The sequence below is a fragment of the Pseudopipra pipra genome, chromosome 7 (assembly GCF_036250125.1).
Source record: "Pseudopipra pipra isolate bDixPip1 chromosome 7, bDixPip1.hap1, whole genome shotgun sequence".
NCBI lineage: Eukaryota > Metazoa > Chordata > Aves > Passeriformes > Pipridae > Pseudopipra > Pseudopipra pipra.
In genome coordinates, this window is record NC_087555.1 from 3,628,732 (window position 1) to 3,638,754 (window position 10,023).

At 48.2% G+C, this 10,023-nt stretch overlaps 1 protein-coding gene across 9 annotated transcripts in view; it reads left to right on the forward strand.

The window, feature by feature from the left end:
- Positions 1–2,935, forward strand: part of COL6A3 (collagen type VI alpha 3 chain) — a 61,849-nt gene extending 58,914 nt beyond the window's left edge. For all 9 annotated transcript variants that reach the window (XM_064660266.1, XM_064660257.1, XM_064660258.1 and 6 more), the window contains 2 exons: positions 1,713–1,883; positions 2,060–2,935. In XM_064660266.1, coding sequence (XP_064516336.1) covers positions 1,713–1,883; positions 2,060–2,100 — 212 coding nt within the window. In that variant the 3' untranslated portion in view covers positions 2,101–2,935. The remainder of the gene's footprint in view (positions 1–1,712; positions 1,884–2,059) is intronic.
- The last annotated feature ends 7,088 nt before the right edge of the window (positions 2,936–10,023 follow it).

Here is a 10,023-nt window from a genome sequence, read left to right on the forward strand (position 1 = left end):
ACTCGTAGTGATGTGAAACTGGAGAGTGGCACAAGCCACTCATGGGAATATGACAGCAGACAAACTGAAGATTAAAACTTAAGTGAATTTTCCACAGGTTTCCTGAAGCTAGTTCTGCCTCTGAAGTGGTGGTTGAATTTCCCTGTGCATCTGCTGATTCTGAAGGCTGACTCCACCTTCCAAAGGGATGAAGAGGGGAGGGGAAGTTGGGTTGCCTGGACCCCATTCTACAGAGAAAAACTGTATTATACTTCCTGAATGTTTTGGTTACTGGTTGGATTTGATTCCTGTGCAGGGTTTGGGGTAGAGTAATTTCTGTGTTCACATCTGCTGGATTTCAGAGTTTTGGAATGTGTGGAAGAAGGGAGATGAGCTTAGGGGAAAAAGAAATCTGAATATAAAAAAGGCCAAGAGCCTGCCAAAGGCATGGGGAGGCTTTTGGCTGTAGGAGCCCAAAAGCAAAGCTGAACTGGAAGGTCATACCTGAGGATGGGGGGGGTGCAAGGTCTGTGACATTCCGGACATTTCCTGTCCATCCCAGGAGCATCCCAGCCTCGCTGCAGCATTCCTGAGCTCTGAGCAGCTGCCAGCACCAGCTACAATTTCCTTTAAAGTGAACCTGCTGCCCAGGGTCCACTGCCTGACCTACTTTCCAGCTGGGATTTCAGGGATACTCCTCTGCGCCCTTCTTCCTATTAAAATGTTAGAGGGGTTTTGTACACCTTTGCTTTCAGCAGGCACTAAAGAAACTTGCTGGCAAATGCATCTATGTATATATTCACCCTCTATCTATATAGTCTTTCCTATATTCTTTTGTGTAGCAGAGTCCAGGTAAGATCTTACAGATCCTTGCAAAATGCTTTTCCTTATTGCTTGGGACAGGTTGAGTTAACTCTGCTTTTGGGGTGGGAAAAAAAAGGAAAGAAGGTAAAGGCTTTTTTTTTTCTTAAAAAATGGTCCTGGTTGCAAACACCCCTCTAGCAAGAGGAACTCACACTTTGTCTGTTGTGACTCCTCCTCATCCAGGATGGGTATAACCTGCTGAGCAGAGGTGGCACGAGCTCCTGCTGCACCCCTGTGTGCAAGGGAGGTTTCTGACATGGTAAATTAATGGCTAATATCAGATTTCATTTTATTTTTTTAGAAGTTATTTGGAAATTTCATTTTAACACATCCAAGGGCTTTGTTATTTTATTCCCCGCTCACCCAGCAAGGGATGCAGGAAAAAGTGGGCAGTGTGTGGTAGATCCAGGAGCATCTTCACATGGAAGATTTCTCTTTTCAGAGGAAGGCAGGCATTTTAACAGGAAAATGATGGTGCCAATACATTTTCCCTTACAGCCCAGCCAGTCCTCTCCCAGATCTGAGACCTGCCAATCACTTCCTGCAGATCCAGGGGATTTGCAGGCAACTGCTGCTGTGCAGTGCCCTTCCTTCATCTCATCATCACTCCATGGATACATGGCAGCAACATGGATGAGGGCTTTGGATCAGGGCTGATGATTTCCAGGGAAAGACCTTCTCTTTGCAAGGAAAGAGATGGGATTTAGTCACAGAAGACTTGCAAAGTCAATGCCGTGGTTGCCCTGCCTGAGCTTGCATGCCAGCCCTGCTCACAGGCATTTCTCTGCCGTGCAAACGTGGCCAGGAGAGGCTGCGCTTCACCCGGGAGTGCTGTTGCTGACCACTCTTGCTCCTGCTTTTGTCTGCAGCCGTGGATATCTGCTGGCTGCAGAAGGACGTGGGGACCTGCAGGGACTTTGTGCTGATGTGGTACCACGACCCCAACACCAGGAGCTGCGCCCGGTTCTGGTACGGTGGCTGCGGCGGCAACGAGAACAGATTTCATACGCAGAAAGAATGTGAAAATTTTTGCATCTCTGGTAAGAAGGGGTCAGCCAAATCCCTGGCATTCTCAATCCCTCGCGTGGCTGTTGTGGGGTTGCTCGCGATGCCGGACTCCTCAGCAAGCCCTGGCAATTAACTCAATTACCTTCCCCCAGTATCCTGCATGGAATAACCTTATTTATTTCCTCTTTCTCCATCAAACCCCTTTCAGGGAACATCAACTCTGGTGTGATGACGACGATAAAAACATAGAGCCCGGGGCTGGCCAACACATACCTCTGAGACAGCCAGGAGCATCACCATTGCCACCTTGCCCCTATAGAAGCTAAGGGTATAGACGACCTTGCACTGTAATATTTCATGCTTTTAACTTCCAAGCAAACCCTGAAGGAAGGGGTTTGCTGCATGACCTATCAATATGGTGCTAAACTGTTTGTGGACTGAGTGCTACACATGCCAGGGTTATATTGTATAGCTTCAAAATTGCCAAATATTTACCTAATTGCAGACTGTTATTGTCTTTCAACGTGTCTCTAAATTACCCTTTTTATCCTGATTTCGGCAATTTGCCTGTCTAAGGCACCATAAAAATGAGTAAAAAAAAAAGAATCATAATAATTTCACTGCAACTTGCTACCTGCTTGCTTTGAACCTTCTCATAACTGAGTGTACCTTTACAGGAGAAGCCTTTGTGTAAGAGAGCGGCTGATTCAGATAAACAAGTGGTTCCATTTTCACTCTTCTTCTTTTATTGTTTTTCTCCTTTTGCTGGATTAGATCTCAAACTAGATCTCTTGTATACATTTGTTACACATGTGGCCAACCGAACTAGCAAGGAAAAGGAAGCAAAGTTTCCGAATGCAAATGCACTGCTGGGACCAAGGCCTCAGTTAACAAATTTTTAAATTGTGGTGTAGGATGCCTCTGGCATTCTTCTGATGTTGTATGTTTTATAAAATACGAAGCAAAGCAATCTGGGGAGGGGGGAGCGGTGGGTGGGAGAGGGATTTTATTTTTATTGTGAATTCCGTGTCAGGAAGTCTATACAAAGAACTTTTAAATAAAGTCTAATGGAGGTTTTGAGAAACTCATGGGTTTGTCTTTGTTAAAGCCACAGTGGGTATCAGTGGAGTAGTTTTCCAGGGTTTGGAAAGCAGTTATTTGCTGGGAAATCCCCCTGTCCCTTAAAGGCAAGATGGATGTGGTGTGGATATTCAGGGGAGCATCACTGAGATGCTGCTGGTAACCTGGAGTTTTCCAGCTTGGCAAAAGATGGAAACCGAGATGCCTTGGTTGTGAAATCTCCATCCGGGAAGAATTTAAACTCAGCTGGACATGGCATGGAGCAACTTGGCCTCAGCTGGCTTTGAGCAGGGTGTTGGACTTGGATGTCCCTGCAACCTCTGTGATTCAATGACCCCATAAGTATTTTCATCTGTCTCCTTTGCTGTCCACAGCCATGATTTTGACCTTTGGCTATTCCTGTCCTTATCTGAGCTCAGCCAAGGAAGCCAAAATTCACAGAAACAATGCACATTTCCCTGCCTCTCTAAAAATCCCCCCTGAAAAGCATGAAGCAGATGAATGTGACTGCCCCAGGTCACGGGGAAGCTCTGGGCTCTGGGGCTGATGTTCCTCAATGTTCTTCAAGCCCCCATTGTGGTCTGCAGGTGGGGGTGGATAACATTTCCCATTTCCTGCTGGAGGTGCCTGGAAGGAAGAAGTGAGCCTTGCAGGCACATGCCATGGAGAGGGCAACTGAACGCCAAAAGCAGGGCAGGCCCAAGGGAGAGGGCATTGACTTCTGGAGAACTGGGTAGCATTGGTTAAATTTTGGGAAGGAGACCCAGAGCTTCTTACAGTTTAGGTCTTATCCAGTGTTTTCCTCCATGGGTCAGGGTGGAACTGTCACAAGGAGAAGGCAACTTGATGCTCTCCCGCTCCACATTTTGAGGTGATACTTTCTGAAGCACTTCAGGTGGGTCTCCAAGGACCACGACAAGAGACATTCCACGTGTGTTTTATACGATGCCTTTGGAAGCACCTCCCCAACAGGATGATTTGCCCTCCATAGCACCATTTACAAGACTGAATTTAGCTGGTCCAATGCCTCAGGCTCCTTGTTCAATGCTGCACATGATCAACAGGATTCCGAGAGCCTCACCTGGACTTGTCCAGCTGAGTGGGGCTGCAGGTCCCTATGGATCTGCAATCCAACAGGTGGGACAAGGAGAGCTCGCAGGGCTGCTCTGGGCTTTGTCCCCGTGGGGCTATACAGTTTTAGGCACCCCATTCTTGGCATGCAGAGCAGCCCAGATCCCAAAACCTCCCGTCAGTACTAAGCCACTTGAGTGGGGATAGGGCACAGCAGGACAACGCTCGGCTGGGGATGAGCCGAGCCATGGCAGCGGCACTTGGGAAACTGCACTGTTTATTTGGCACCCTGTCCGAGCACATCACAAGGGCTTCATTAAAAAAGAGGGGAATGGGTGAATGTTATTTATTTATTCTTGTAACCGGGTCTTGCAGCGGCTGCTCCCGGCTGCGGCTGCTCCCGAGGACACCGCGGTCCGCCCTGCCTCTCACCGTGAATGGAGCCGTGCTCCAAACCCCCTTTTCTGCTCTCACGGGGGATAAAAGCTGCACTGAGGTTAAAGTGATCCTTCCCTTCGTCCTCCCACTCCTCTGCAGCACGGGAGAGGTTTCCCAGTGCCTGTGCCGCCTCCGTTTCCCGGGAAAGTTGCTTTCAATGAACCGTGCAGACCTCCGGGATGCGAAGGCGCAGCCCGGGCTTTCACAACTTGCCGGGCGGGGGAAGGAGGAGGAGGCTTGGGAAGGGGGCCCCTCATTCCCTCCCATGCCTGGGGCGTTGCATCGCCTCTCCCGAGCCTTTTAAGGAAGCACGTTACGCCCCGGGCCCCAGGCCAGCGGCCACGAGGGGCTACACATGGAAGTCATCTGCAGCTGGGAGCGCATCTGCCAGCGTGGCTGCGGGACCAGACCGGGAGTAAAAATAGCTCAGCGCGCTCTGCTCCCGGCTGCTCATGGGGAGCCCCGAGATCCACGCCCTGCTGCTTTTGGGGTGGCCTTAGAACCCCCTCTAAGCAGGATTTCTTATGCAGACATCCTGTCTAAACTTCCTGCATCAAAAGTGGCATTGCTTCACCCCTGCCCAGGGGTGGGACAGCAAAGACACAAAAGTCAGACTCCAGCCTCGAATTTCCCTGCGAGCTGAGGGCAGGTTGAGGAATAAAAGAGCTTCTCTGGAATTGCTCTAAATCCCCGGAGTTTTACAGGAACGGGTCAGGGAAACCTTCGCAAGGCTGATGGAGGTTGAGTTGACCCTGACTTGGAGACCTGCATAAAGTCCAAGTGAGCCTTGAATTTAATGCTTTGTCTTCAAATCTGTGTTAATTGTGTCCCAGTCATAGAATCATAAAATGGCCTGGGTTGGAAGGAACCTTTAAAATTAACTCGTTCCACCCCCTTCCACCAGCCCAGGTTGCTCCAAGCCCCATCCAACCTGGCCTTGGACACTACTAGAGATGGAGCAGCCATAGCTTCTCTGTGCCAGGGCCTCCCCACCCTCACAGGGAAGGATTTTTTCCTAACACCCAATCTAAACCTACTCTCTGTCAGTTTGAAGCCATCACCCCATGTCCTGTCCCTTCACGGTCTTGTAAATAGTCTCCCTCCATCTTTTTTGTGAGGTCCCTTCAGGTACTGAAGGGAGATGGGTGAATTACAATCAGCAGAGCCAGCAGCCCTTCTTTTACTAGTGACCCTTGTCATGGAGTATTTCACAGTAAGGTTGCCCAGAAGAAGCCACAAAATCCTACATCCCCTCCTGCACCCACACCTCCTCCCTAGAGGGAGTTAAACATTGAAAGCAGACCCTTAAATTTAAGACATCATCAGCATTTAATGCTTGGTTTGGTGCCCTTAATGCTGTAGCTTTGCCTCTCCTTGTAAAGGTCTCCCAAGAAGGCCAGGATTAAATGCAAAGTGGCTTTGACACATTTTATTAGCCAGTATTAAATTTATTACATCAGTAAAGGAAGCCAGTCTAACAGTCCATAGATGTACACATGTACCTGCCTATCCTGTATCCTTCCAGTTAAAGAGGGTTTTTCAGCAATGCCCTACATGGCAAGTGTTGACATTGCAAGGTCAAGAGTTGAAGGAAAAGGATGTCTTCCACGCTGGGTGTTCCTGGAAATTAGGACTGTATCCAAGTGCTTCAGCATAGATGCAGATAAACTTAAAGCAGTTGAGCCTGGAGAAAAGGATCTTCATATAACTGGGGCAGAAATATGGGCATTTTCTTGGCCAGGGGGTCTTCTGTGTGGCCACCACCCTACCCTTGGCCCTTCCTTCTGCTTGTGAAATGGAAGTGCTACATCTCCCAACCCTAAAATCACTAAACTTCTGAGTAACAATAAGCTGGGAGAAAAGGATTTGAAAGATCCTAGATTTTCTAGGTGCTCATTTGCTTTTTGCTTGTGTTTTATAGCCTCATAAGCTCTTCAGGGCAGAGTGGTTTCCCCCTGGGAGCAGCATCTGGCTGCACGAGCAAGCACCATGCCTGCCATCTGAGCCGACCCGAGCCCAGTATCCTGGGTGGCTTTAAATCCTGGGATCATTTTAAATCCATGATAATTTCTCAGCCCTTGCCCAGCAGCTGTGGATCACTCACAAAATGGCAAGAGGGAGCTTGCTGGAAGCACAGCCTTCCCAAAAGCAAAGCCCGTGGCTAAATCGGCCGTGGCGGGACAAACAGCCACGGGAATGGCCGGGACTGTGCTCCAGCTGTGGGATGATTTATGGGACAGCAGGAGCGCGGCTCTTCCTCGGCTGAACGGGGCAGATCCGAACCAGATGTCTAACCTTTATCTTGACTGCTGAGGAGACAGAGGAGCAGACAGGGGAGAGGGAAAGACGTTGGAGTTTCCATTAGCTGCCGCTCCGCTGCCTTCCAAAGCCAGCTCAGAAAGAAAAATGAACACCAGGAGCCAGGAAACTTTGCTTTGGTGAACTATATGTTTTGTTTCGCCCTCCGCTGCTATAGCAACCGCGCCGAAATAAAAGTGCGGCCGGCTGGGGTGACCTCATCCTATTGCTCCACCAAAATCTGGTATTGTAAAGGTATAACTCGGGCACAGGATTGAGGACGTGCCCGCCGCTGTGCTCTCCAGGACAGTGGGGCTGGAAAGGGCAGGAATAGGAGGAACGAGGGCAAGAGGTTGAGGATTTTTCCCGCCTAGGGAGCAAGAGACATAGGGGGAGATGTGGGAGAGTGGTGGGTGCTGCCTTGTGCTCCCAGGGAAGGGGCAGCTTTTGGCCATAGGGGATGAAAAGCTTTTGGGAAGGCTCTGTTGGGGTGGGGGTGGGACAAAATGGGGAGTGCTGCGTCCAGCTCTGGGGTCCCCCAGCACAGGAAAGACATGGACCTGTTGGAGCGAGTCCAGAAGAGGTCACAGAGATGATCAGAGGGATGAAGCACCTCTGCTCTGAGGAAAGGCCAAGAGAATTGGGATTGTTCAGCCTGGAAAAGAGAAGGCTCCAGGGTGACCTAACTGCAGCCTTCCAGTACCTGAAGGGAGCTTGCAAGAAAGGTGGAGAGGGCATGGAATGACAGGACAGGGGGGAATGGCTTCAAACTGCCAGAGGGCAGGGTTAGATGAGATATTAGGAAGAAATACTTCCCTGGGAGGGTGGTAAGGCCCTGGCACAGGTTGCCCAGAGAAGCTGGGGCTTCTCCATCCCTGGAAGTGTCCAAGGCCAGGTTGGACGGGGCTTGGGGTAACCTGGGCTAGTGGAAGGTGTCCCTGCCCATGGCAGGGAATGGGACTGGATGAGTTTTGAGTCCCTTCCAACCCAAACCTAGGGATTCTCTGATTTCCAAACTCCTAGCTCCATGCCTTGCAGCCAAAGAAATACTCTAGGAATAACATCCAGCTCTCACTCATCGAAAATTAGCTTCCAAACCTGGGATGAAAGCACACCAGTGTGCTGCTGGGGATCCCCTCTGAGATGGGAGTGTCTCAATTTTAGGATATCCCAGTGGGCAAAGGCCAAATAAGCCATTGTTCTTGAAAAAAGGTAGAAATCATTTTAAAGTCTGTGAATTTTTATATATATATATATATATATATGTGTGTATATCTATATAATATATATTATATATTATATATAATATATTATATTATATAATTATATAACTATATAATTAATATAACTATATATAATATAATATTATATATTATATATTGTATATTATAATATATAATATTAAAGCTTATAAATAGGTTCTGCAAGATGGTGGGCATGGCCAATGAACTGAAGAGGAACCAAAGGCCTGGAAAAAAAGGTTGCTAGGGACAAAATCAGTAGTTTGTTATTTCTAAAATACCCCTCTAGCTTTCCAGCAGTGATTAATTCGGCAGATGGGGAGGTTGCGTTGGAGGTTAATGAAAAAAATGAGCATTGCATTAGACTGACTGGAATATTGCAGAGGGCATGACACAGCCTTTGGAAACAACTGGAGCACCGTGGCCACTCTTCTATGGCGTTTGGATTTCAGGCTCCCCTGCTGCTTCCCTGCTCCAGCCCTTAGGAGATCCTTATATTTACTGATGGCAAATCTCGGATGACAACGTTCCCACTGACTGTCTAGCAGCTAAAAGTTTAAGTGCCATTTGGAAAGGAAAGTTAAATGCTCTCACTCACTGCTCACACATTTTTTCCCAGAAATCTGGCAATTTTTGGGGCAGGAATGATTTTCTAAGGGAAAAAAAAAAAAAAGAAAAGATAATCAATGGTCTAAAAGGGAAGTTTTGCAGCAGGAAGATTAGTTACAATGAACTTGACCTTTCCCATCAAAACCCACAGCTCCACAGATCTCATGGCATTGCATTTTCCCCCAGTTCATTTTTTTTTTTTAAGGCTGCTAGAAGTGAGAAATGATTTTGGAAAAGCCAGAATCCTGCCCTGGGCGCTGTGCATGGCTCACTGGGTGAAACTCCAGCTTCCAGACTCCCAGCACTTGGAGTTACACAGGGTGGATTTTGGATAAACTGACTGACAGTTTGACACACAGCAAAAAGTTGCCAGATCCCAAAGCATTTTCCAAAATAATTATTCAAAATCCCCACCTGCATTGTACTCCTTCTTTTTCTCTGTGCTTTCTCATCCTTCATCCCTTTTCCTTGGGGTGCAAACCATGGGCAAAGGCACCACAGCTCTGCATCGTCCTCTGTGACCCCCAGCAATAGATGCAGGTGGTCCTGGGCTGGCAGAAGCATTATATTTAATGCTATTTCTCCCTCAGGATGGATTATTTAATGCTATTTCTCCCCCAGGATGGAGAAAGGCAGAGGGGCACCTCCAGAGCAGCCTGGAAGCTGCATCTCCTCTTCCTACCTTAAAAGCCTATAGGTTGTAGGTGTCAATCCAGGAATAAGGCAGCAGGTTGGCCAATGAGACACCTAAAAATGCAAATATTACCTTGGAAAACCACATTGGTCAAGCCCACGAGGTCTCTGAGGACAGCCACAGCTTCTCACACAGGTATAACACAGACTAAGCACCTTAGGGACCTCTGAACTCATGGCAGCTGCCATGAGTGACATTAGGTGACATCTCCAGATTGCCTGTAATTTTGGGAAACATGTGCTAATTGTCCTAGCAAGCAGAATTAGAATTATCTTCCCAAGAAAGGCTTTTTCTTTAAGTCAGCTGACTCAGAGCATTCTGTCAATGCAGCCCAAAGGGCCCCTTTATGCCCACTTCCCAGCAGGACGGGGTGGATCAGCTGGGTTTAACACCTAAATGCAAAAGCCTTGTCAAGTGCTAGAAAAATATCTACAGTTTGGAAGAGTTTAACAAGCTCTGAAGTACTCGGGATTAAAGCCAGCTTCATCCTGGAAGTGGGAGAGGAGCAAAGAAGGCAGGTGTCAATGCCTGAGAAGGGCACAGGCCCTCAGGGATGGGGTTAATCCCAGATTAAACACCTTGATGAGAAGACTGAGGAGAGACCTCATAAGAGGCTAAAACTTCCTCAGGAGGGGAAGTGAAGGGGCAGGCCCTAATCTCTGCTCTTTGTGAGCAGGGATGGGACCTGAGGGAATGGCTGGAGCTGTGTCAGGAAAGGTTTAGGTTGGATCTCAGGGAAAG